Raw genomic sequence first — 24,733 nt, 5'->3', positions numbered from 1 at the left:
CATCGCAATTCCCACTGCCACAGACAACCGATAGTTTTTGGCGATAAATTTAAATAGTCCATCACTATCACCTGGATTTGTTTAAAATTTAGTATGTTTATTAAAAAGTAAATCATTAAAAAAACTTAAAAATTTACAAAAACGAATGTTGTTTGGCAATTAAAAATCAAATGAAATGTCTGCAAAACCGTATCAATAAAAATCAAATCAAATATTTGCAAAGCAGTATCAATCAAATACTATTTCATATTTTTGTGGTTTATTGCGCTCTTCGGATCGCGTAGGTATCCCAAATAATAGCGAGTTACAGAATGGTATTGTAATTTGGGGCAACATACGAACTGGCGATACTTGCCCCCAAGTCCTGGGAATGGGTCTTTTCTATCAAGAATAAAAACAAGTTACAAACACAACTGAAGATTTAAACTAATTGCAGTGTAGAGCAGCGAGGCCCCACTATCCTGGCAATGGCAGTCGCAGCGCCTCGTTGTCCTTGATGTTGATCACTTTGAACTGGTTCTGGTAGGTGTACTCTATGCGCAGAATCTTCTCCTCCCCGATGCTGGGATCATAAAAACCGGGCAGGTCGCTCTGTGTGATGAAATCAAATTAGATCTCTTTCAGAATGACAATCTATATCTATATGGGAAAAGACCCACCTTCGAGGAATCATGCAGATGCAGGGTTCCGTCCTTGACCATGCACTGAATGGGCACTGTGACGTCCAGGGACTGATCCGGCTTAAATTGGCTGCCGCCCTCCGTCGTGCAGCCGTACACGGCTCGCGTGACGATCAGACCCGTCCTCTCCAGCTCCTCGGTCATGATGCGGTGGTACGTGGCCTGCATTAGGTGGACGGCGGCACTGGCCTCCTGCCGCTTGGCTGACAGCCGCTGCTCGTTCTGCCGCTTCGTCCGCTCCACCTCAATGCTCTTGCGCTCCGCCTCCATGGGATCCATCACAGTCTTTTTGATGAGGAACCACGCAATCACCGGCGTCACCGAGGCGTAGAAAACCGCCGCGGGCACAATCTCGTCGCTCAGGTGGATGGGGAACACGTACGATTGGTTTGAACGTAGTATTCTGGGTGAAAGATTGGTGGTGAAATAGGTGTTTCAAAGCTTTTGTAGATTCACACACTTGAATTTGAGTATAACTCCGGAAGGCACGCCAATCGACACCATGGCCGTCACTGAGCTGTACTTGGAGACCTTCTTCTCCACTCCATACTCGCCCATAAAGCCGAAGGTTCCAACCCTTTGAAAGTAGAACTCATTAGTAAACTAGATGTACTGCTTGTTCGGAGTTCCTACTTGGCCGCCAGCTTCATCTTCAGCTCGTTCTCCATCATTTTGCGGGTGTAGGACAGCCCGAAGTACACATGCGGCGTGCCAATCACCAGGGACGAGCTCAGCGAGTACGTCTCCTTGGAGTGATCGATCTGCGTGGACATGGAGGACTGCGGACCGGCGTTCAGCGTCAGGCTGCCCATCGTGTGCTTGTCCAGCTGCACGGCCAGCGTGGAGAACAGGGCGGGTATGACCCCCTGGTCCCGGAAGTTAAGGTTAGTACCACCGTTCACGGTTACCTTTTGACTCAGTGTTCGGCCACCTTAAAAGGAAATTCTATGTATTCTTTGCAGGTCAGGGATTAAGATAAATGACATACCCTTGAGACCCAGAAGGAATCCGTTTCCCGCGCCGGCACACAGCTCCAGCCAACCCTTGTTGAGCAGCCGTCGTCCGGCGACTACGAAGCCACCGCTGCCATTGCCATTGGAGGAGTACAGGTTGCCGCTCATGATGATCATGTCCTTGCGCGTGATGGGAGCCTCGATGGACTGGGCAATGCTCATGGAGCCGATTTCGACGCGCGGCATCTCGGAGTCGTCGTACGGCGCAAAGATCTCCGTGGCGTTGACGTTGATGGTGATGTTGCCCCGCGGATTTGTGCGCTGCTGAAGGCGTCGCTCGGCGGCCGCCTGGGCCAGTCGGTCGTACTCCTCCCGGATCTCGGCCGGAGTCTTCGTCCGGTGGAGAATCTCCCAGCCCTCGGTGCGCAGGCCCTTCTCGCCCACGGAGTCGTAGATGGCCCGCTGCTGGGGATCCGAGAGCACCTCGTAGGCGCGCTTGGTGCGGTTAAACATGATCTCGGCCTTCTTCTTGCTCTCCGGCTCCAGGTGCTTGTCCGGGTGGAAGATGCGGCTCTGTTTCCGGTACGCCGTGTTGATCTGCTCCGGGGTGGCCTGCGAATGGCAGATGAGAAGGGATCAGCTCGAGGGTTATCTATTAGCTACTGGCCGGTGGCGCTGCACTTACATCCCGGGGCAAATTAAGAAATGTGTAGTAGTTCTCGTCCAGTTCCGCGTCGGACTCCTCGTGATCCGATGCCATGTCGCTGATCTGAACCCGCTGCTCGGTTGCTGCTCGGATTTAAAGAGGGGCGGGGACGGGGCAGCGCACGGGCCTCACCGGCGTTCTATGTTAATTTGGGATTTCGAAATTTTTGGGTACTTTTACGCAATGACTATACATGTGTTAAAAGTGCCGATAGTGCCGATGGTTTGCTCCAAAAGGGGTTTTGTTGTGACATGCGGTCATACTGCGCCAGTATGGTCTCACTTACGAACGGCGAACTAGTGATGTGAGATGGAGGTGCCTTCATTAACTATCGTCAGCTAGAAGTGACAAAAAACTTAAGAACATATTGGTAAATTTGTTATTAATTATTGGTGGGATTTTAAAAATATCCTTTTTTATTATTAAAATTATATCAGGCCTTTAAATAATTGAACGTATTTTATGTTTATTACCCTAGCGCGACAAGTTTTGATTCGCTTTTTACTCTCCTAAAAAATCCTTTCGTTTCGTCACGTTAAATCCAGTTAGCTTTCTGTAACTATGTTAACACACCACATTGTGCTGGAATCCAAGTTAAACATTTAAATATTTTTTACACCACAGAAACTCGCAATCGAAGTTGAAGAAAACAACACCACCACGCGCGCTGGCAACTCTGGCAACTCTGGCTCACGAACCACGGCGAACTATCGCATAGTCCGCTAGAGACGAGACCGTCACTTACCTAAAGCCCTCTAACGGGAAGAAACGTGCTCCGCCGTTCTGACGAAATTTTTGCTTTTAATTTGACAATTGTCGTGTGAAATTGCAGAAGTAAAAAGCCAAAATGCTGCGCGTACCCAAGTTTCTGCCCCGTATCGCCCGCCAGGCCGGCGTGGTGCCTTCCAACATTTCGGTGGCTTCTAGCATGTTCCGCGTAAGTATCTTCCCCCTCCCGACCCCCCGCCCCGACTATTATATAAAAAGTGCGGCATGCGGCGTGCGGTTCATGTTTTACGGGAAGATTCTATAGCGGAGCACCCCCTCTTTCTTTGCAGAATCTGCCAGGTGCTAGCAATGGATTGTCGGTGCAGCAGCGTTACAAGTAAGTGCAGTTTACACATTTATCCGTAGATTTCTCCAAATTTCGGACACCGCTTATGTAAGCACTCGGCAAACATAGGAATTTCCAGAAGCAACCTTAAGTTGCATCATAACAGGGGAGATTTAAAGAAATTTTAAATGATTATTTGGAAATATCTATGTATAGTTGGCAACGTGGTGCTTATCTGCACTTGTTGTCGGCGGCCTTATCAGCCCACTTTGCATATGCCCGTGTAAACCAAATTTTCCACCCCCTTTTCGTAGGTCTGGCGAGGTCAAAGGTGCTGTTATTGGCATCGATCTGGGCACCACCAATTCCTGCCTGGCCGTCATGGAGGGCAAGCAGGCCAAGGTAATCGAGAACGCCGAGGGAGCCCGTACCACACCCTCTCACGTCGCCTTCACCAAGGATGGCGAGCGTCTGGTGGGCATGCCCGCCAAGCGCCAGGCGGTGACCAACTCGGCCAACACCTTTTACGCCACCAAGCGCCTGATCGGCAGACGTTTCGATGATCCCGAGGTGAAGAAGGACATCACCAACCTGTCGTACAAGGTCGTCAAGGCCTCCAATGGCGATGCCTGGGTCTCCTCCACCGACGGCAAGGTGTACTCCCCCTCCCAGATCGGCGCTTTCATCCTCATCAAGATGAAGGAGACAGCCGAAGCGTACCTGAACACTCCCGTGAAGAACGCCGTGGTCACCGTGCCCGCCTACTTCAACGACTCCCAGCGTCAGGCCACCAAGGATGCCGGTCAGATCGCCGGACTCAATGTGCTGCGCGTGATCAACGAGCCCACTGCTGCCGCTCTGGCCTACGGAATGGACAAGACGGAGGATAAAATGTGAGTTTTTGATGTTTAGATAGGAAAAACAATTATGGGTTCTTAATGCACAAGCATTGTTGCTTATATTATTGCACTTTTATTGGACATCGTTAAAGAAATGCTTTATCACATGGCCTTAGTTTTTAGGAATTTTGGCTTTGAAAAATGTGTAGTTCATCTTGATTTCTTGAATTGATTTATCGGCTTTTATTAAAAACAGTTATTTTATTTGTTTTTAATTTGTTATGGTAATCTTGGAAAAAAAAAACTCACTTGTTTTATTTTGTACTTTAGCAATGGTTTTTTATTTCTAAGTAAATAACAAAGCAAGAAATACCATTTTATAATTAATTTAAACAAATAAGAACATTTAAATTTAGTTGGTTAATAACAATCTTCAACATATTCAACTGAAATAATCCATTATTATCCTTGTAGCATTGCCGTTTACGATTTGGGTGGCGGCACCTTCGATATTTCGATTCTGGAGATCCAAAAGGGCGTGTTCGAGGTCAAGTCTACCAACGGTGATACCCTGCTGGGCGGTGAGGACTTCGACAACCACATCGTCAACTTCCTGGTGGCCGAGTTCAAGAAGGACAGTGGAATTGACATCCGCAAGGACAACATTGCCATGCAGCGCCTGAAGGAGGCCGCCGAGAAGGCCAAGTGCGAGCTGTCCTCCTCCCAGCAGACTGACATCAATCTGCCCTATCTGACCATGGATGCCGCTGGTCCCCAGCACATGAACCTGAAGATGACCCGCTCCAAGCTGGAGAGCCTGGTGGGCGATCTGATCAAGCGCACCATCCAGCCCTGCCAGAAGGCTCTGTCCGATGCCGAGGTCTCGAAGTCTGAGATCGGAGAGGTGCTCTTGGTGGGCGGTATGACCCGTATGCCCAAGGTGCAGTCCACTGTGCAGGAGCTCTTCGGACGCCAGCCCTCGCGCTCTGTGAATCCCGATGAGGCTGTGGCCGTTGGTGCCGCCGTCCAGGGTGGTGTGTTGGCCGGTGATGTCACTGATGTGCTCCTGCTCGACGTTACCCCCCTGTCGCTGGGTATCGAGACCCTGGGCGGAGTGTTCACCCGTCTGATTTCCCGCAACACGACGATTCCCACCAAGAAGTCGCAGGTCTTCTCGACGGCCAGCGATGGCCAGACCCAGGTGGAGATCAAGGTGCACCAAGGCGAGCGTGAGATGGCCAACGACAACAAGCTGCTCGGCGCCTTCACACTAGTGGGAATTCCACCGGCACCTCGCGGCGTGCCCCAGATCGAGGTGGTGTTTGACATCGATGCCAACGGCATTGTGCACGTGTCGGCCAAGGACAAGGGCACCGGCAAGGAGCAGCAGATCGTCATCCAGTCCAGCGGAGGTCTGAGCAAGGACGAAATCGAGAACATGATCAAAAAGGCCGAGGAATACGCCACAGCCGACAAGCAAAAGCGTGAGCTGATCGAGATCGTCAACCAGGGCGAGAGCATAGTCCACGACACCGAGACCAAGATGGAGGAGTTCAAGAGCCAGCTGCCCGCCGAGGAGGTAATCAATAAAGCAAAACTGCCATATCCCTTAAAAATACTAATCCTATTCAATTGCAGTGCGAGAAGCTGAAGAAGGAGATTGCTGATCTGCGCACGTTGCTGGCCAACAAGGAGACCGCTGACCTTGAGGAAGTCAGGAAGGCCACCTCTTCGCTGCAGCAGTCGTCCCTCAAGCTCTTCGAGCTGGCCTACAAGAAGGTAAGCTGTTAGCCCTCTAAGCTTTGATAGTTTTATATTGTATACTGACGTATTTGGCCAATTTCAGATGTCTGCGGAGCGCGAGAGCGGCGCTGGAGCTGGAGCTGGATCTTCCGACAGCAGCAGTTCAAGCGACACTTCTGGCGACGCCAAGAAGGAAGAGAAGAACTAAATTAGGCAACCATAGTCATAGTTGTTGTTCCCCTATTTAATAATAACCGCTTCTGGATTTCGATTAAGTTCTACGTTAAACACAAACACGTCATATTCCTTTCCGAATCATGAATCACACAAAAGCCACAAGCATTTACCCAAAAAATGTGTAGTAAATTCTATCAGATGCGATCAGGTCGAATCAGACGATGTGACTTCCAAGCGTTAAGACATAGACCAAGCCGCCAGGGAACCGAAACGAGCGACTGCATAAAGTTTTTATTGTTTATTATGCAATCAGGCGGATTCATTCCTTATCTGGATCGCGTGGTCAGTGTTGTGTTGTGTTCCTGTAAGATTTTGATTATTTTTACGTATATTCTAAACTAGTTGTAGTTGTACAATAACGAGCACAGCACAAAAACTCAATTCGCAAGGCGGCCACGGCGTTCTAGACGCGGACAACTAAACAGATGATCACTTGGAGGTCCTACTTTAAGCTAAATTGTGTGTTGGTTTCCAGTGGACAACCAATTCGACTGGGTAATATGCAATTAAATTTAAACAAATCGATGTAAACTTAAAATAAAACAAAAACAAACATTTACATACAAAAATATCTTTGTTCTTCTTCAAATATTAAATTAAAGATTTGACTATCATTTTTTAAATTCCTCGAGGTATTACACAATAATCGGTTATAAATAATCTTAGCTTAACTAAACTAAGGAGTTCTTTGTACAAATACTAACAAATTGCGTTGTTCGCAGTTCACTAAGCTAAATGGTTGACTAGATCTATGACTATGCATCTACATGGCTCCGCTCTGGAGTTTGTAGAGCGTGTAGTAGAGCCCCCGATTGGCGAGCAGTTGCTTGTGGTCGCCTGTTTCGCAGACTACTCCGTTCTCGAACACAAAGATCACATCCGAGTGGACAACGGTGGACAGTCGATGGGCTATACTGATCGTGGTACGGCCCTCGGAGGCGGCATCGAGTGCATCTTGGACAACCTGGCAGGTATTTGAATGATCAAGTGGGTTCTTGGATACTTGGATATGGTTTTTAACACCCACCTTTTCACTTTCAGCGTCCAAGGCAGAGGTGGCCTCATCCAGCAACATGATCTTAGGATTCCGAATAAGGGCTCTGGCGATAGCAATGCGCTGCTTCTGACCTCCAGACAACTGGGCACCCTTTTCACCCATTCGCGTGTCATAACCCTAAGATACATAGATGGAAGAAAACAAACAATAATAAACAAGCATATGAGAACTCAAAATATGTTATTTTACCAAGGGTAAGTTAGCGATGAATTCGTGGATATTGGACTTCTTGCAGGCGGAGATGATTTCCTGATCGGTCACAGACCTCGAGTTGTCACCGTACGCGATATTTTCCCTGATGGTGCGATCGAAGAGGATCGGCTCCTGGGAGACGATACCCAACTGGTTGCGAAGATTACTCATGGACACGTCGCGCACATCGCGCTCATCTATGAGCGCAGCTCCGTTGTCCACGTCGTAGAATCGCTGGATGAGCTGGATGCACGTGGACTTTCCACAGCCCGACGGACCCACCAGGGCCACCTTCTGACCCTTGCCCACGCCCAGATTCAGACCCTTGAGCACCTGAATCTCACGGCGCGTGGGATAGCTGAACTCCACCTTGTCGTAGCGGACGCTTCCGTCGCAGTGCCACGGATCGCGGGACACTCCCGGACGGTCCACTATCAGCGGCTGGCGGCGGAGGAACGTGAAGATGGTCTTGGCTGCCGATATACCCTTCTGCATGTTGGGCGCAAAGGCCAAAGCATTGGCGATGGATGCTGTGCCCATGATCAGGGCTTGGGACACCCTACGAGAGCGGTAGAAATAAGCCATCTTCTTGGCTGACATCACTAGTACCTCTACTCACTTGAACACATCTCCGAACTTCATGCCCCGGTAGACCACACACCAGGTTCCATAGTACATACAGGCGGCATAGGCAAAGAACATCAGGGAACGAGCGAGACCGTAGACAAATCCTCTGAAATGGGTGTTCCTCTTGGAAATCTATAAGGTTAAAGCATTCATTAACCAAATGAAGATCTTGTGATGTAATGTTAATTTACCACAACGGCTGGAGTCAGCATGCCAATGTAGTTCTGGTGGAACATCTCCTCACGACCCAGCGACACCACAGTACGGATGTTGGAAACCACTTCGACGGCCAGCTTGGTGCAGTTCTCCATGGTCTTGGCCGAACCCATGTTCTCCTCAGCCATCAGGGTGCGCTGCATATAGAAGGCAATGAGGATGAAGGGCGTGAAGGCCAAGGCCACCAGTCCCAGACTCCACTCGTAGTACATGGACAGACCGACACCCAGGGCAAGAGTGGAAACAGATTGGATGATGGTTCCGATTCGCTGACCAGTGGCCTACGGGAGTAATCCAATTTGTTAAAGTAGTTTGCTAAACGGAGATCTTCCATCAACTTACACCCTGAACCGCAGCTGCATCTCCGGAAAGTCGGGCACAAAGACTTCCCGTGCCGTTGGCCTTGTCATCGAACCAGGCCACCTCCTGGCGCAGCATGGACTCGAACATGAGTCCTCGGAGACGTTCCGTCAGACGCTCACCGGCGATCCCAAAGAAGTAGATCTGGAAGAAGGTGGCGATGCCCACTACGACTCCGGCAATCATGAAGTACATACTGTACTGGTTGGAGTTTTCGCGCACGTATTGGTCATCATCCTTCACCTGCAGGACCTGGAGGATGCTGCCGAAGAGCACGGCGAAGATGGGCATGGCACAGCCCATTATCACGGATGAGATGCAGCCCACTGTGATTTGCAGATATTCCGGTTTGCTCATCTTCATCACCTCGGTCATGGGTTTCACTTCATTCGGGTCCTTGACCTTCTTCTTTTTCTTCTTCTTATCCTTCTTGGAGGACTCCACTACCTCCTCCTCATCATCTTCCTCGTGCAGGACTTTGATTTCCTCTTCATCCTCGTCCTTGATGTCAAAGTTCTTGTAGATGTCGCCACTAGGACTCAACACGGAGCCATCATCGTCCCCCAACTGGGTGGTCACCAGGTTGTAGTAGTGATCCTTCAGTTGCATCAACTCCTGGTGGGTGCCACTCTCCACCACTTCTCCCTTGTTGATCACCACAATCCTGTCTGCCCGCCGCACGGTGGACAGCCGGTGGGCCACTATAATGGTGGTCCGTCCAGCGCTCACCTTCTCCAGGGCAGCCTGCACCTTGGCCTCACTGGCGGTGTCCAGGGCGGAGGTGGCCTCGTCCAGCAGCAGGATCTCGGGGTCGCGGATTAGGGCACGCGCTATGGCTATCCTCTGCTTCTGTCCTCCGGACAACTGGGCTCCTCGTTCCCCCACCAGGGTGTCATATCCTCTGGGCAGTTTCTTGATGAAAATCGCCGCATTGGCCGCCGCAGCGGCTGCCTCAATCTCCTCCCTGGTGGCATCTTCGCGGCCATATCGAATGTTTTCATAGATTGAAGTGCCGAACAGGACGGGCTCCTGACCCACAACGCCAATCCTGGAGCGCAGCCAGTTGATATCGATGTCCCGGAGCCGGGAGCCATTGAAGTAGAGATCCCCGGCCTGCGGGTCGTAGAATCTCTGGGCCAGCTGAATGCAGGTGGACTTGCCGCAGCCGGAGGGACCCACTAGGGCCACCGTTTGGCCACGATGGATCTTCAGGTTCAGTCTGTTGAGAATGGGGATCTCTGGTCGCGTGGGATACTGGAATTCCACGTCCCTAAACTCAATGGTAGTAATGGGCTCGTTCAGTTTCTTGCCCCCCGCATCAATGGGATTAATCTCTGGGATCTGTTCGATGATGTGAAAGACCTTGGCGCAGGCGCCCTTGGCGATTCCAAAGGCCTCAATGTAGGGAGCAGCCATGCCAATGTTCATGGAGCCCATCATCACCGAGAAGAACACGGTGATCATGGTGCCGGGATCGTAGTTCTCGTATGCCACATCGTTGTAGCCCTTGATCACCAAACCCACGCCGTACCAGAAGGCCAGAGCGTAGGAGGCGTAGATGAAGAACCAAAGCAGACCGAATCCGATGCCGGAGAACATGTTCCGCTTGATGTTCAGCAGCTTGGCGGACACCACGCGCTCCTTATAGGCAGCCACTTCCTTGGCCTCGCCCTCGAAAGCTTTCACAGTGCGAATGCCGGAGAGAGCGCCCTCGGCCACCACGGCTGCACCGGCGTACACGGTCACCTCCTTTTTGGCCAGGCGCGAGGTGGCCACCGCCACCAGACCCATGGCGAGGAAGGTCAGCGGCAGACTGGTCAAACACACCAGCGACAGCTGCCAGCCCTTCACAAAGGCCAGGACCAAGGATCCCGCGAAGGCCACAAGGTAGTGAACGAACATCACCACCTTCTCAGCAAGTCCATCCTCCATCTTGGAGAGATCTCTGAAATGGATAATCACAACAAAATCAGTTAAGTTAGGTAAATAATAGTCATTATATTAAAAACAAATATGATTTTCAAGTATTTCGACTTAATGTATTTCTACTTTTATGGGTCTATAGATCGACCAAAACTTTTTTAGTTCCCAAAATTAGTTTCATAACATTATCTTAATTTTAAGCAATTCTAAAACAATATTAGTGACGTTCACATATTGATAATTTATAATTGATTGATATTGGTAATATAATAATCATTACATTAAAAACAAATATGATTATCAATTTTTTGTACTTTAAAGCTGGGTCTATAGATCGACCAAAACTTTCTAACATTAATTGCATAAAATAATCTACGCTTATGAAATTCTAAAACAATGTTAGTGACGTTCACATATTGATAAGTCACATTTCTGATATGAAGCTAGCCAAAATTGATAGCCAATTACGGTTATTTTCGTTGGGAATTTGGCAAAGAGTTTGAGTCACTTACTCATTCATTCGGCTGGCCACTTCACCACTCTGATTGAAGTCATACCACTTCATGTCCTGATGGAGGATAGAGCGGAAGAACTTGGAGCGGATGGTCAGGATCTGGGAGTGGGCGGCATAGTTGAAGCAGGTGATCGAGAGGTAAGAGCAGACCAGCATAACGATGCCGATGTAGGTGTTTTGCAGCGAGAACTGACTCACTTTGTCCAGGAGCATAGTGCCATAGTCATCGCCAGCGCGGTAAGTTTTGCCCCCAGCCGCCAGACCGCCCAAATCGATCATGTCCTGGGGGAATAAGAGATTTTTAGGATTAGAATCATATATTTTTCTTGGAAGAGATTTAAATTAAACTCACATTGGCCAAGTTGCCGAAGATCAAACTGTTGGCGGGAGTGGTCAAGCCAGTGGCCACGGCAGACAGTAGTCCGATCACGTAGAGTGCGCGATCCTTTTTGGTGGCATACCGGAAGAGCTGGAAGTAGCTAACCTGCTTGACGTCCTCCTGGTACTGGGAGCCATCCTCCTCGTCGTTGGCATCCGCATCGTCATGCTTGGACTTCTTTTTCGACTTGTTGGGCTCACTGCAATGAAAAATAAATAAAGGGTGAGCATGCCAATCAAAGATGGTTATCGGTAGGTCTCGCTTCTATTGCATTGAACCGACAATCGCGAAATCCTTATCTGCCTATGACACTCGTCGAGGGAAGTGGTTCCAAACAGCCAATAACATTGTGACCACGCTAACGTTTTGCCCAACGTAGTTACTATCTGAAGTGTGATGTAGGAACAGCATATAGCAGAGGGTCGATTATAGAGCCCTCCCCCTGTGGGTGGCTCTCTTTTGCTTGGCCGACGTTTATTGCATTAGCAATCAATGAATGATAAAGTAATAGCTGCCTTTTCAACTTAACGACTGCATAATACACTGGATTCTTAATTACTACTTCATAATAAAGGTTTTTTTAAAGTAAATACATATTTTTAAACAGATCTTTAAATAGTAAAAACTTTTCTTAAACTTCAGTTTGGTTCACTATTTATATCATAACATAAAAAAAGATTATTAAGCAAGGACTTTGAGGAAGGCTTTTAAATGAGCAGAGCTTAGGGATCGCTTAAGGAACGAAGTATATATTAAGTACACCTCTTTTAAATTATTCAAGTCCTTCACGAAGTCAGCGTAGCACTTTAGAAAGGGGTATACCCGAAGCAAAGTACGCACAGTATTTAACCATTGTATATTAATAATTAGCAATGTCATCGTTGAAGAGCAATTTTGTTAAGGGTGAAAAACTTCAATGGAATGCATAATAAAGGTTGTGTTGAGCACTTGATGAAGACATGGAAATTAATTAATATTAATAATAATCTTTTAATTTTATTTGTTTAGTTGTTGTCAATTAATAGTTTTTACGATTTTTTCTTAAGCTTTCGGGCACTGTTATTTCATAGATAACACATTTCTTTCACTTTTGAGTCACCAATGTCCTGTTTTTTATTTGTATATCCTTAAAGGACTTTCGGTAATAAAACACTTTTCAAAAACTCACAAGCTCTTCCGATCTCTTTGTGAATCCTCTATTTTGCTGCCCAGGACGATATTTGTTTTATACTGCGATCGCGAATTGCCATCGTCCTTGACGATGGCGCCGTTCTTAACGGTCATCTTATATATGTCCTTCGAAGGTTATGACTAAATATCACTTGCTATCAATCCGTATCAGCAGTAGGAATCACGTGGGCCAGAAAGACCTGAAGGCGGTGCAGACTAAAACAGACTATTAGAATATGGCAGCAGGTATGGGTTTATATTTGAATGGCCGCCCGACCAGAGTGGAGCCTTATCAACTGATAATACATGTTTATCAATATATTGAACAGGTATGGTAAAAAATTCTTAAGACTAACGGTGAGTTTGGTCGGCTTGTGAAATAAGTGGTTAAACGTTTGCACGCAGTGGCGTATCCAAGATTTGGAGTGGTGGGGTTTCCAAACAACATATGTTTAAACTTTTGTAACACAACATATTCGATCAGTTTTTAACCTAGTAAGAAGATGGGGTGTTAGCCCAAAAACCCCCCTTCCTACGTCACTGCTTGCACGTGAAGCGAAATCTGCAGAAACCGATTATAACGTGAATGTGATTACCGATGAGTTCTAACCGATGGGACTTCAAAAGGAATCAGTTAAAGTAGTTCAATTTTATAACGCTAGGTCAGTGACTCTTAAACTGCAAATATTCATTGTTATTAAGAAAAATAAAACGCAATCTAAAGCACAGTCATTTTATCACACAATATACTGTGGTCACCGGATTTCATTAAGTGTTCGGTATTATCAGACTGTGAACCAACGATTGCAAATTGTTTAGGGCTATAAGTGAACATAATGTGTTCCCAAAGATAAGTGAATAAAGTTTCCCATGATTCTTTAGATAAAGTAAAGTCATCATTATCAAGCAGCGCGTGGATAATGCGTAATTACTCATTTATAACAAAAATTGGAACTTTTTTGATTAGTTATTGCTGTTGTATTTGTATTGAATGAAGGTTTATTGATTGAGTTATAATTCTGTATAGACCACAACCTACTGTGAAAAGAGTGGTATTGAGCTTTAGCCAAATTATACTGTCACGGTTCACAAACTCTTAGCCTTATCGCATCGACTGTCAGCAGGGCTTACTCACACACAACCCGAAATACACATATATTTATAATCTAATTGGCCAGCAACTAATGACGTTGGACCTGTGAATGATGACATGACTGGCCAATTTCATGCCAATTGAGCACCCATAGACTTTAAATAGAGGGATTCAGTGATGGCAATTTATTGGTAATTTTGATACAGGCTTTTGGAGAGAAACTCTTCTGAACTGACTGCCTAGGAGATCCTGGTGACCATTCGCAGGGCGTCGCGATTGATCTTGGCCTGCTTGAGAATGTGGCCCTCGACGAAAATGTCCGACTCGTATTGCAGATAGTTGACGCACTTTTCTACGTAGTACAGGGATTCCTCCAAGCGATCCTTGGGTGACATGCTGGTTTCCAGGGACACACGACGGGTCTGTTCGGCGATGGCCGAGTGCAGCTCGAAGCAAAGCGTGCCGAGCGTGCGAACTTCGCCTGTCGAGTGAAAAGAAAAACAGAATTCAAGCAACCACTTAAGATAACGCTGCGTATACGTAATAATCTACCACACAACTTACACGGCGCCAGTTTCTCATACAACTCAACGAGTTCCCGGGCAAAATTAAGTTTTAGCAACAGTTTATCCTCGGCGATAACCATCAGCTCCTTTTGATCCTTAGCCAGGAGTTGCACTAGTAGGATTTTTATCTCACTCATGTGGAAATGCTGAGGAGGCAGCCACTTTTCATAGTGCTTGAGATATCTTTGAATTAAAGAAAGTACATGAACTTGGAAATTATTTTGGTACCCTGATTTATCTTAGCTCTAATATTTAAATAATTTCATAATTTAAAGTCAATATACAAGTCTGTGTAAAATAGAAGGATCTATGGTAGTGCTTTCGAAGCTAGTTATTCATTGGTTTAATAATGGCAGAGACTCAAAAGTTTAAAGTACATAATTAAGTCTATGATAGTCACAAGTCATTCAAGTGACCTTAGGAATAATTATATTTGGGAAATGTTTTTTAAGAACCCATTACTTAACGCTTAAAAATCTAAACAAGACTTACTTTAAACCATTTTCGACGTTCTTCTCCATGCTCTGGATATCCTTGCCAGCCCGCTCCAAAATGCGCTCCACATAGTGTTTCTGGACCTGCTTGTGACAATCGCGGCAGCTGGAAGAGACAAAGGAATCCCTGAAGTTGGAAACACTTTGGAGAAGGGACCAGTGAACTCACCGCCAACTGCCGTTCCAGTCGTCCGCCTTGCTGGGAAGCATCAGTCCGCCGCACTGGCGATCCTCGCACTTGATGGCACTGTAGTCGGTGTCCAGTTCGCTGGGATCCACACACCTCTCGCAGGTGCACTTGAACAGCTTCGTCTGCATCAGATGTCGCTGGCGGTCGGCGGTTCCCCACACGGCATCCGAGTAACAAATGCTCAGGTGACTGTTCTTCTTGATCTCGCGCGGCGCCCACAGGATGCAGTGGCCATTCTTGTTGAAGCTCTTGGCCAGATTGGGCAGGCAGGAGTGCTCCGTGAAGGAGGCCGTATAAAAGACGGCCACATGCGGAGGATCAGTAGTTGGCACCTCGTGTCCATTAATCTGCAATGCACCCACTGCTCGCATGATCTCCTCCTCGCTGAACTTCTGGGTTTTGAAGAACCTGGAAACGATTTAACACATACAAAAGGGGAATCAGTGTTATATCTTATCACAAAAATAAGTTTATTATTAAATTAATAAAACAAATTAATATCATAATTGCTTTAAATGGGTAATGTGTACACATATGTATGCCATAAGTATGTATGGCATGAAAAAATAACACCAAAGTAAAGGTAAATTTATACCTGTGTATTAAAGGCAGATAAGATAAGACATGTAAACATGTAAACATGTATTTTCGTTAGACACACTTTATAAGCGTGAATAAGTCCATAAATACCCCTTCAATACAAGATTTATTATTATTGTATCAAATTCTAAAGATCCTCATAGTTCACTATATAAATATTGGATTATTTATATGTTTATCTAATATATAACTTACTTGGGAATAAACTGGCCGATGCTGGCCAGATCTGCCTTCCACTGGCTGGAGCCCCTCCTCGTGGACTCCAGTGACTCCAGTTCCTGGAACTTGCTCGCCCTCTCCGGACTGGTTTCGCCAATGAGCAGACATCTCACAGTGCTCACACAGTTGTAGAGCGGATGGGGTCCATTGAACTCGTGGACGTTGGCCTTCTGACCCCGATCCTTGGTGAGGCGACACTCTGCCTGGTGCTCGTCCAGGGACTTGCACTCCGGCCCGCACAGAGGCCATCCGCACTGCTCGCATTCGATATGATCCTCCGCCTCGATGCCGTTGAGGCAGCCGAGGCAAACGGGAGCGGAGATCTGGGATGGACCTCGCACCAGAGGCGCCTCCCTAAGGATTATCTCGTGCGGTTTGATGGTGCGGGTGGCCACCAGATGCCGGCCCAGCTGCTCATTGTGGGCGATCTGCAAGGGGGTTGAGGTTATGTCGGGCCATCGGCATCGCTGCGATTGGATAAATGGTGTATATACGCCACCTTGAAGGGATGGCAGCTGGGCTTGTGCGCCTTCCAGTCCTGCTTCTGGTGCTGCACACTGCAGTAGTACACCTGGTTGCAGTTGGAGCACTTGTTCTTTGTGGGCTCCTCGCACACATGGCAGGGATTCATCGTGGCAAAAGCGAGTGTACTGTTCAAAAGAGATGTACTGTCCCAAAGAGAATCCAATGCGCACTCCCACACAGTCGCCTAGATGTGCATCCACCTCCGCACCACTCACCGAATCTCTATAAACTGGGCCAGTCGAAGAGCCACACACACATCTGCTGCCGTGCTCTGCGCTCGGTCCTCTATAAATAGCCCGCATACGGCGCTCTTGAGTGGACCAATGCTGTGCTGTGGCGGGCCACCCTAACCGTACGATGAATATGAAAATCACTGATTAATCAATCAATATTTTTTTTTTTTTTTTTTTTTTTTATCTGGGCCACGCTGAAAGCCGTGATTCACAGAACCAGCAGTTTGGCCAAGATTACTAAGATTTATTCACTAATGTTACACCGACTAAAGCACTCCCATACTATATACAAAATCACACCTGGCCAGGAGCTGGAACCACATAACCGGGTAGGGCGCCGAATGTTGGATTTCCGTACGGTTAATTTTTAAATACAATTTTTACATAATTTATATAGCCTCCACCCCAAAAAAGCTTTGAGGTATATAACTACTAGCGCTTCCGCCGGCGCCTAAACTTGGACTTTGGCCTGCGTTTCGGCGTTAACGTGGGCGTTTTGCGACTCTGGCCAAGGGCACTGGATCCTTGTCCTTCTCTACCTTCTCCATCTCCATCTCCTCGATCTGAGGCCGTCGATCAAATATCAGTCTCGTCGCTCGGGCCATTGGCCTCGCGCAGGGTCACGAATTTCTGCAGCGTGACGTTCTCCTTGTTGGTAGCAGTGCTACCACTCCTGGATCCGTTCCGCAGTTTGCCCTTGTCGCGCGACTTCTCGTGCACACCGTTCACCTGGAAATTGTCGCTTTGGAATGGTATCGAAATGGGTAAGCTGTATTCGCTCTGAAATGCAACAGTTCGGTCCTTGTCCTTTTCTTTGTCCTTTTCCCGATCGTGATCAGCGTTGTTGTGGGCATTGTAGTTTCCTGTGAAAATAAGTGCAATAAAATAAGTTTAAAAAAGAATATAAACTTGTTATTATAGCTTATACATTTGTTCGCTCAAATAAGAGCAACCGAATTGAAGTACCTTTCGTACTGCTAACCTTTGGATTAACACCTAATATCTATCAATACGTTTAAATAGTAACCAGTGACCCACCTTTGGCTCCAAACATCTCGGCGTGCTGCTTAAAAGCACTGCGATTGCGCTTGCCTCTCTTCCGCATGTTCAAGCGCAGGGGGGACACCTTCATTTTGGTTCTGCTGCGCTTCGACTTTGGACTACTTGGTCGCAGATCCGACTCCGCCTCCTCCGGCTGACGCTTGGCCGTCAGACTTGGACTGGGACTGTGACTGGGACTGATACTCGGACTCGGAGTCGTGCGACGACCCAAATTGCTTTCGGTGTCGGAATGATTGTGCTGATAGTTGGCTGCCGCCACCTCCTCGTCCTCGTCTTCCTCCTGATCCTCATCATCGTCGCACTCATCGTCCTGATCGATGATTTCAATCTCCTCGGCATCATCGTCATCCGATAAAGCCTGCCGCAGCACAATTTCCGGTCCACCACCATAGATGTTGTGTAGGAATCGCCAGAGGCGGGCATTTAGCTGGGCATAATCGGAGCCCAGTCTTACGCAGCTCACAGTGGCAGTTCCATTCAGAGGGCCATTCTCCGTGGGAGCAGCAATGCCCTCGTTGGTAATCGGTCCCGGCTCCTTGTGGGTCTTTCCCCGCGAGAACTGTTGCCACAGGCGCAGCCAGGGCATGGCGATGGCATAAATGGCCGTTGAATCGAATTCGTTCTGCAGACCATTGTACTTGGTGAACTCGTTCAGTTCGTACTGCTGTCGGCGGGTCAGCGTCTCCGCCGCCCGCTTGCAGATCTCGCACTCGAAGATGATGTTCACCGCTGGTCCGCCACCAAAGGTGCGGTAGAGATAGTCCCACAGCGGCTGGGAGATGGGCACCGCAATCTGGCTGATCATGTCGGCCTTGGAATGTAGAATCCCACCGTGGGGGCAGAGCATCTCCTGGTTGTTTATCGGTCCCGGCTCGGAGAACGTGGCCAGTCGCGAGAGCCACTCACGCGTTACATAGAACTGAATGTCCGAATCGCAAAGGGGATGACTTGTAGACAAGGTCATCGCCTGATCCCGCACTAGTTTCATCTGGGGATTGTGCTTTTGGTAGAAGAGCACGTACGCCTGGCAGGTCTGCACCGTCTCTGGAGACACCTCCGTCACATACTGATCATCGAACTCGTACCACTTTCCGTTGAGGGCATTGCGGGCATAGCAGGTGTAATGGCCACCACCCACCGTTCCATGGTGGCAGATCACCGACGACAGGTTGTAGAAGTGCACCTGACTCTTGCAATCCTTGTGGATGTACGGGCGCATGTCGAAGCCCTCCAGCGGAAAGTAGACGTCCGACGAGATCTTCGAGCTGTATGACAGATCGTGACGAAAGCGCTTCAGGTGGATGCACAGCACCTCGGGCAGAGTGAGCACTCGGGAGAACTTTATGCCCGTGCGGAGTTTGTTGCAACGCTCGCAGCTGAAAGACACACGTACTTAGATTGAAGTTATTTAGCAGTTAGGGGTTCACTCCCACCTGTACATGTTGTCCCCCTTAAGTTCGTCGGCGCTGAAGAAACTGGCCATGCAGTCGTAGAGCGTTACCGAGGGTCCGTAGATCCAGGAGCGCAGCACGTTCCACATCCAGGCCAGCCAGCCCTCGTTGGTCCTCGCGGAGGTTTCAGCTGCATTCAGGCTCTGCACACTCAAGCTGTGCGTCTGGTGGAGTACGGTGAGGAAATCGCGGTTGGGAATGGGCAGCGATAGGTCCTGGAATGTTTCCTCGCGCGTGGACACGCGATCGCAGGTCAGGCACTGCACGGAGGACAGTAGCTTGCCGTCGAACACGTCACTGATAATGGAGCGAGCCGCCTCGACGGGCTTCTGTTCTGGCGAGGATGTGTTCTTCTGCTGATGCTGCAGGTGCATTGCATGAGCTTCTGGCAGGGCGCTGTTCGAATTGTTCGTCCGGCAGGGCGTCACAAAGTACTCGGTCTTGAGCAGCACCTCCGCCGAGCGCTCCGACAGGCTGCTCTCGCAGGTGTCGTATTCGCTCTCGGAAGCTGGTGGCGTCAAGGACGCCGGGGCCGCCTCATCCTCGTTGTCGTCATCCGTCTCGCTGGGCGGGTGCTGCTGTTGCTGCTGTTGTGGTTGCATTTGGGACTGCCCCTGGATTTGGTTCTGCGTCTGTGGCATCAGCGAGACCTGCTCCGTGAGCTCCTCGTGCAGCTGATCCATGAAGCAGCGCAGAAATTCCTGGGTGTCGTGCTGTTGGTAGCCCCGGAACATGGGATGCACCGAGCGAATGCCGTACAAAATGCCACGCGGGGCAATAGACTCTGCAAAAGCTCAAACTTTAGTAGGGTTTCCAGTAAGTGAGGAGGATGAGGGGCAAAACCTTTGGGTTCATCGATATGCTGCCAGATGTCCTGCATCAGGCGGCGATAGCTCTTGGCCAGGCCGGCGGGTTTGCAACGGCGGGCGCTCTGCTCCGCAATGTACTCCACCAGGTCACTGCAGTTGATGAAGTAGTGCGTCATCGGCGGCAGATTGCTCAGCGCCTGCAGGGCCGAGTTCATGTAGCAGGTGTTGGCGATGTTCTGGAGGCCCACGAGTCCCGTGCCCGAGCCCTTGGCGTTGTCCTCGCTCCCGCTGACGCTGCCGCCGCCATCCTCGCGCCTGGCCAGCGAGTTAAGCGAACCGCTGAAGAGTTCGTCGTGGCACCGGCTGCTCAGGGGATCGCCCATGGCATGGCCGTTGGCCAGCTGTCCGGGAGAAAATCGAAAGTCATGTAATAGAGTCCAAAACAATGCCAATCCGCCTGGAGCGAACCTGGCCCCCCACCCCCTCACCTTGTGACTCTGCTCGCAATCGGCGGGGCGGCTGAGGTGGTCTACATGAGGGCTATGCTGATTTGGGTTGGGACTCAAACTCATTATAGCTCTCTGGCTGTGTGTGAATTGTGTTTTTTTGATGCTTTAATTGAGAATTTTGATTGGAACTACCGAAGAAAAGGCGTTTGCGATTATTGTTGGTATTTTTTGTATTTCGTCAAAGGTGTGACCAAAGCAAAATACCATGCGAAATTCAAGAGTTTTTAAAAAAAAAAATTTAAGCCATTTTGATATGTTTGTTTTTACCTCAAAAATTATTGCTATTTATTTTTAAAACAATTTTTAATTGAAAAAATAAAATAAATTGTGCAACAAGATACATCGCGTGAAGGCCATCGCAGGCGTGTCATCTCTACTTTAAAACGCTCGGTCACACTAAAAAAGAACGGGGGGGAAAAAACGCAGAAAATAGTCGAAAATGTGTACACAAAAAGTCTAACTAACTAAAGTTTTCATGAGTGATACGGTCCAAGAGTTTAGTGCGAGAAGATCGAGCGGCCAGTGAGAGGCCAGGTTTAGTCGCATTTATCCCGGAATGGGTCGCGCTTCGTAGATTTTCCTGCATCTGCTGGCGGAGATTCGACTTCCCCTCCGCTGTAAAAGGTAACAGCCCTGCCTTTCCGCATCCCCTTGTGTAACAGCCCTGCTTTTGCGTTGCTCCTGCTGTGAGCCCGAAATAAAAAGGACATATGTATCCGGATGAATCATTAATTGGGAGCAGGCGAGAAGTTGCCAGTGGCTCGGTTGGATGCACTGCTCCCCCCGCCCATCAGGGCAGCACCTATTACATCAATCTCCGTTCATGAAGCAGCACTTAACCAGCCAAACATCCCGTGTCCCAAATGATAGAGCTCTATAATTATAGTTTTAGCTAATCGCAGGCAGCAGTGCCCAACACGCAGACCGTTGGAAGAGTGCCAAGGAGCCATCATGACGCTGGAGACGCAGCCCGTTGGCGGGGTGAGCGACGGCAAGATCGCTGGGCTCTATGATCTGGAGGAGACCCTGGGATCCGGGCACTTTGCCGTGGTCAAGTTGGCCCGGCACGTGTTCACCGGCGCCAAGGTGGCGGTCAAGGTGGTGGACAAGACCAAGCTGGACGAGGTGTCCAAGGCGCACCTGTTCCAGGAAGTGAGGTAAGTGTGCATGGAAATCTAACCCGCGTCCCCTTAAAGAACCCCTCTTCCCTTAATCCTCTCCAGATGCATGAAGCTGGTGCAGCACCCCAATGTCGTGCGACTGTACGAGGTTATTGACACCCAGACCAAGCTGTACTTGGTTCTGGAGCTTGGCGACGGCGGTGATCTGTACGATTACATAATGAAGCACGAATCCGGCCTCAGCGAGGAGCTGGCCCGCAAATACTTCCGCCAAATCCTACGTGCTATCACGTACTGTCATCAGCTGCACGTGGTGCACAGGTGAGAGCCCGCTCCAACTGATAATACGCCGTACAGTCTCGATCACTGATTTACGTAACCTTTTCCCCACATTCCCAGAGACCTTAAGCCGGAGAATGTGGTGTTTTTCGAAAAGCTGGGCCTGGTCAAGCTCACCGACTTTGGGTTCAGCAACAAGTTCTTGCCGGGCCAAAAGCTGGAGACCTTCTGCGGCAGCTTGGCCTACTCGGCCCCGGAGATTCTACTGGGTGATTCATACGATGCGCCGGCAGTGGGTATGTCCTGCCCAAAGAATCTTTTTTTTGGCCCTATCCTAACAATTTTATTAATCCCCAAGACATTTGGTCCCTGGGAGTCATCCTGTACATGCTGGTTTGCGGTCAGGCGCCTTTCGAAAAGGCCAACGACTCGGAAACCCTCACCATGATCATGGACTGCAAGTATACGGTGCCCTCGCACGTGTCCACTGATTGCCGGAATCTAATTGCCTCGATGCTGGTGCGGGATCCCAAGAAACGGGCCACCGTCGAGGAGATTGCCTCCTCCGCCTGGCTTAAGCCAATTGACGAGCCCGACTCCACGACGTCCGCAACGGAGCATATGCTGCCTTTGGTCAGCCGCGAGCAGCTGGGCGAAGAGGATCACGCTTTTATCATACAGAAAATGATAAATGGAAACATTGCGTCCAAGGAAGAGATATTGCAGTGAGTAGACCATAAATATATAACCAATTCTTTCTGGCTGACCCCACTTGACGTCATTGCAGGGCTCTCGACAAGAACAAGTACAATCACATTACAGCCACATACTTTTTGCTGGCTGAATTACGTCTGCGACGGCGGCGTGAAGAGCAGGCCCAAAAGCAAAGGCTTCTCAATGATCCCAGCATCAAGTGAGTTTTAAATACCAGAGAAATATCAGCCCTAACCCATACATTCCTTCTTCAGAGTGGGTGATGCGAGTCGCAAGCCCGTGCCTGAAAAACCAAGTCCCACAGAAGCACCGAAAGGAGGAGCACCCATCAGCATTAACGTGACTCCAGCAGCTCAGTTTGCCAACGACGGCGGCAAGCCAGTAAGTTAATTAGTATTCCATTACGCCTGCAGCAAATGTAATTACATCGTTTACTTTGACAGGACAAACGCAGTCGCAAGTGCAGCATTGTGCGGGAGGAGGACGAGGAGGAGTCTGCCACAGAGTGCTCAGGCATAGGAAATGAGTTGACTGTACAGACGTCGCGGCGCGAGACCACCTCAGATGGTCTACACAATAGGTCAGTACACGAGCGTTCCAGCTCTGAGCCCGGGGTGCCAAGCCATTCACGCACAAAGATTGTTGTCTCCGTGGATGCGACGCTGGCCCAGAAGCTGAAGCAGATGGAGAAAAGTGCCAAGATAGACGAGGACACGCTGAGTGGCCTGAAGGAGCTGGAGATTGGCAAACTGAAGCCGCTACCCAGCAGCAGCAAGAATCCGGTGCTCACACACCGACGCACAAAGCTGAACAAGATTCGGACGCCTTCGTGCAGCAGCTCGGAGGCATCCGACGACGACACCAAGACGCGCAACAAGAAAAAAATCAACAAGTTCGTGGGCGACACGCCCGTGCGGTTTCGCATGCACCGGCGGGACTCGCACGACGACTCGAGCGACTCGCAGGATCAGCTTTATCCGCCGCCTGGATCGGCCAGCGGTGCGGCCAATTTTATCTCGAAAAGCGGCTCCGTAAGTGGTAAAAAAGAAGGACAATCGCAGTACAAGGAGGTGAGGATTTTAGATCTGATCAACATAAAAATGAGTATTAAATTTTTACACTTCTCTCCCTGCTAGCCGAATAAATCCGATGAAAATCGCAAATCTCACACACAAAAGAGCCGGAAGCAGCACAAGGACCATGTTGACAAACATTCCCACGCTGAGAAGCAGCAGGCAGAGAGCACCACAGCTACAACAGGAAACACTACGAACAGGAGGCGACGCATGCGCGAGAGTCAGTCGCTGGATCGCATCACAGAGGCTCAGGAGTACGAGATGCGGCATCGCTGCTACGCGGAGAGCGAGGCGCCCTCCTCGTCGTCCTCGTCCACCCAACATATCGATCAGAGGTATTCAGTGCTCAACCTGAATACCAGCACATTCTCCGTTGCCGAAACCAAGGAAGAGTACGACGAGGAGGCAGACGCCGCAGATGCCACGGACCAAATCATGAACACCTTGAATGCAGCCAAAGCTACGCTTCAGCAAGAGCAATATTTTAATAACAATACCAATCTTAGTAGGAACTTCAATCACCACAACAACCACAACCATAACAATAACAATCACACCCAGAGCATCATCCACATCAGCAGCCAGAAAGCCAACAGCAAGAAGTCCAACGAAACACCAAAAGATATTTATAATCTAAACTCAATCGAGCAGATCGACTTGATTTTGGAGGATAAAAGCCTTACCAAAGCAATACACGTTACCGGCTCTAAATGCTTTGTCACCATGAAGAAAATCCGACGGCTGGGAAAGTACTTTCCCATGATGAATTTTTCTTAATAGACACAGTTACTTCATTGCAAAGTGCATTCTAAATATTTAAAAAAAAAAACTCGGTTAAGCGAACTACGTAGAAAATATGCATGTATTAATTAAAACGTATAAACGTCAACGTTATCCCCCGTATATAGGAAAGCGCGCGAGAATATTTAAATTTAAATTTAGTGGTAGCGTAATTGTTTTGTCTGTCGTCGTCATTACGCTTAAATTATTCTAAATATATTAATTTATGTATAACTATAAGTCTAATCACTCAATGCAATATTTAGTGAAAATACATTAATGCCCATACGACATTAGACTAAAAAGTGACTAGTTTCTTAACTAGGCACTTAATAAAAATGGGTTGAGGGGAAAAGTATAGT

The 24,733-nt window shown here is 48.6% G+C and overlaps 6 protein-coding genes across 8 annotated transcripts; 2 read left to right on the top strand and 4 right to left on the bottom strand.

Annotated features, from left to right (window-relative positions):
• Positions 1 to 242: 242 nt before the first annotated feature.
• On the bottom strand, positions 243 to 2,584 carry LOC108149747 (dnaJ homolog subfamily C member 11). Its single transcript, XM_017277538.2, has 6 exons — positions 2,319 to 2,584; positions 1,669 to 2,245; positions 1,314 to 1,611; positions 1,141 to 1,257; positions 660 to 1,083; positions 243 to 591 (listed from the first exon to the last, which is right to left on the bottom strand). The coding sequence occupies exons 1-6, from the start codon at positions 2,391 to 2,393 to the stop codon at positions 457 to 459; spliced, it is 1,626 nt and encodes a 541-aa protein (XP_017133027.1). The 5' UTR covers positions 2,394 to 2,584; the 3' UTR covers positions 243 to 456.
• A 415-nt stretch (positions 2,585 to 2,999) lies between these two features.
• On the top strand, positions 3,000 to 6,781 carry LOC108149749 (heat shock 70 kDa protein cognate 5). 2 transcript variants are annotated; one of them, XR_005977042.1, is made up of 7 exons: positions 3,000 to 3,276; positions 3,398 to 3,444; positions 3,708 to 4,286; positions 4,707 to 5,811; positions 5,871 to 6,011; positions 6,079 to 6,494; positions 6,555 to 6,781. XR_005977042.1 is itself a non-coding variant. In XM_017277540.2 (6 exons), exons 1-6 carry the CDS (start codon positions 3,187 to 3,189, stop codon positions 6,181 to 6,183), a joined length of 2,067 nt encoding a protein of 688 aa, XP_017133029.1. In that variant the 5' UTR covers positions 3,000 to 3,186; the 3' UTR covers positions 6,184 to 6,781. The 2 variants fall into 2 exon arrangements, 1 of the variants encoding a protein (XP_017133029.1); XM_017277540.2 differs by having other exon boundaries at positions 6,079 to 6,781.
• On the bottom strand, positions 6,768 to 12,865 carry LOC108149748 (ATP-dependent translocase ABCB1). The gene is made up of 9 exons (XM_017277539.2): positions 12,649 to 12,865; positions 11,454 to 11,679; positions 11,100 to 11,383; positions 8,647 to 10,609; positions 8,280 to 8,585; positions 8,081 to 8,220; positions 7,459 to 8,020; positions 7,240 to 7,386; positions 6,768 to 7,176 (listed from the first exon to the last, which is right to left on the bottom strand). Exons 1-9 carry the CDS (start codon positions 12,762 to 12,764, stop codon positions 6,976 to 6,978), a joined length of 3,945 nt encoding a protein of 1,314 aa, XP_017133028.1. The 5' UTR covers positions 12,765 to 12,865; the 3' UTR covers positions 6,768 to 6,975.
• A 1,048-nt stretch (positions 12,866 to 13,913) lies between these two features.
• LOC108149837 (SET domain-containing protein SmydA-8) lies at positions 13,914 to 16,570 on the bottom strand. The gene is made up of 6 exons (XM_017277712.2): positions 16,312 to 16,570; positions 15,789 to 16,240; positions 14,973 to 15,401; positions 14,802 to 14,909; positions 14,308 to 14,492; positions 13,914 to 14,224 (listed from the first exon to the last, which is right to left on the bottom strand). The coding sequence occupies exons 1-6, from the start codon at positions 16,441 to 16,443 to the stop codon at positions 13,983 to 13,985; spliced, it is 1,548 nt and encodes a 515-aa protein (XP_017133201.1). The 5' UTR covers positions 16,444 to 16,570; the 3' UTR covers positions 13,914 to 13,982.
• Positions 16,571 to 16,793: 223 nt separating this feature from the next.
• LOC108149805 (ubiquitin carboxyl-terminal hydrolase 20) lies at positions 16,794 to 20,564 on the bottom strand. Its single transcript, XM_017277671.2, has 5 exons — positions 20,381 to 20,564; positions 19,927 to 20,293; positions 19,066 to 19,867; positions 17,609 to 19,008; positions 16,794 to 17,433 (listed from the first exon to the last, which is right to left on the bottom strand). Exons 1-5 carry the CDS (start codon positions 20,462 to 20,464, stop codon positions 17,147 to 17,149), a joined length of 2,940 nt encoding a protein of 979 aa, XP_017133160.1. The 5' UTR covers positions 20,465 to 20,564; the 3' UTR covers positions 16,794 to 17,146.
• Positions 20,565 to 20,797: 233 nt separating this feature from the next.
• LOC108149809 (SNF-related serine/threonine-protein kinase) lies at positions 20,798 to 24,654 on the top strand. 2 transcript variants are annotated; one of them, XM_017277676.2, is made up of 9 exons: positions 20,798 to 21,025; positions 21,294 to 21,558; positions 21,625 to 21,843; positions 21,922 to 22,097; positions 22,160 to 22,526; positions 22,589 to 22,714; positions 22,770 to 22,896; positions 22,959 to 23,585; positions 23,652 to 24,654. In XM_017277676.2, the coding sequence occupies exons 2-9, from the start codon at positions 21,353 to 21,355 to the stop codon at positions 24,366 to 24,368; spliced, it is 2,565 nt and encodes an 854-aa protein (XP_017133165.1). In that variant the 5' UTR covers positions 20,798 to 21,025; positions 21,294 to 21,352; the 3' UTR covers positions 24,369 to 24,654. The 2 variants fall into 2 exon arrangements, with proteins under 2 accessions (XP_017133165.1, XP_017133164.1); XM_017277675.2 differs by having other exon boundaries at positions 21,288 to 21,558.
• The last annotated feature ends 79 nt before the right edge of the window (positions 24,655 to 24,733 follow it).

This window comes from Drosophila elegans, unplaced genomic scaffold, assembly GCF_018152505.1.
Source record: "Drosophila elegans isolate 14027-0461.03 unplaced genomic scaffold, ASM1815250v1 contig_183, whole genome shotgun sequence".
NCBI lineage: Eukaryota > Metazoa > Arthropoda > Insecta > Diptera > Drosophilidae > Drosophila > Drosophila elegans.
Note: the sequence above shows the minus strand (reverse complement) of the source record. Positions and strands in the feature narration are given on the sequence as shown.

Coding starts and splice junctions, on each gene's coding strand:
- LOC108149809 (XM_017277676.2), top strand. CDS start 21,353: ATGACGCTGGAGACGCAGCCCGTTGGCGGGGTGAGCGACGGCAAGATC. Junction 22,715..22,769: donor CTCAATGATCCCAGCATCAA/GTGAGTTTTAAA, acceptor TTCCTTCTTCAG/AGTGGGTGATGCGAGTCGCA. Junction 23,586..23,651: donor GACAATCGCAGTACAAGGAG/GTGAGGATTTTA, acceptor TCTCCCTGCTAG/CCGAATAAATCCGATGAAAA.
- LOC108149748 (XM_017277539.2), bottom strand. CDS start 12,764: ATGACCGTTAAGAACGGCGCCATCGTCAAGGACGATGGCAATTCGCGA. Junction 8,021..8,080: donor AAGTTCGGAGATGTGTTCAA/GTGAGTAGAGGT, acceptor CCGCTCTCGTAG/GGTGTCCCAAGCCCTGATCA. Junction 7,177..7,239: donor TGGACGCTGAAAGTGAAAAG/GTGGGTGTTAAA, acceptor AATACCTGCCAG/GTTGTCCAAGATGCACTCGA.
- LOC108149747 (XM_017277538.2), bottom strand. CDS start 2,393: ATGGCATCGGATCACGAGGAGTCCGACGCGGAACTGGACGAGAACTAC. Junction 1,612..1,668: donor ATTCCTTCTGGGTCTCAAGG/GTATGTCATTTA, acceptor TTTCCTTTTAAG/GTGGCCGAACACTGAGTCAA. Junction 1,084..1,140: donor GGAGTTATACTCAAATTCAA/GTGTGTGAATCT, acceptor TCTTTCACCCAG/AATACTACGTTCAAACCAAT.
- LOC108149837 (XM_017277712.2), bottom strand. CDS start 16,443: ATGAATCCCTGCCATGTGTGCGAGGAGCCCACAAAGAACAAGTGCTCC. Junction 16,241..16,311: donor CCAGCTGCCATCCCTTCAAG/GTGGCGTATATA, acceptor ACCCCCTTGCAG/ATCGCCCACAATGAGCAGCT. Junction 14,493..14,801: donor AACGTCGAAAATGGTTTAAA/GTAAGTCTTGTT, acceptor TTTAATTCAAAG/ATATCTCAAGCACTATGAAA.
- LOC108149749 (XM_017277540.2), top strand. CDS start 3,187: ATGCTGCGCGTACCCAAGTTTCTGCCCCGTATCGCCCGCCAGGCCGGC. Junction 3,445..3,707: donor TCGGTGCAGCAGCGTTACAA/GTAAGTGCAGTT, acceptor CCCTTTTCGTAG/GTCTGGCGAGGTCAAAGGTG. Junction 5,812..5,870: donor GCCAGCTGCCCGCCGAGGAG/GTAATCAATAAA, acceptor ATTCAATTGCAG/TGCGAGAAGCTGAAGAAGGA.
- LOC108149805 (XM_017277671.2), bottom strand. CDS start 20,464: ATGAGTTTGAGTCCCAACCCAAATCAGCATAGCCCTCATGTAGACCAC. Junction 19,868..19,926: donor GCATATCGATGAACCCAAAG/GTTTTGCCCCTC, acceptor GAGCTTTTGCAG/AGTCTATTGCCCCGCGTGGC. Junction 19,009..19,065: donor AAGGGGGACAACATGTACAG/GTGGGAGTGAAC, acceptor TGTGTCTTTCAG/CTGCGAGCGTTGCAACAAAC.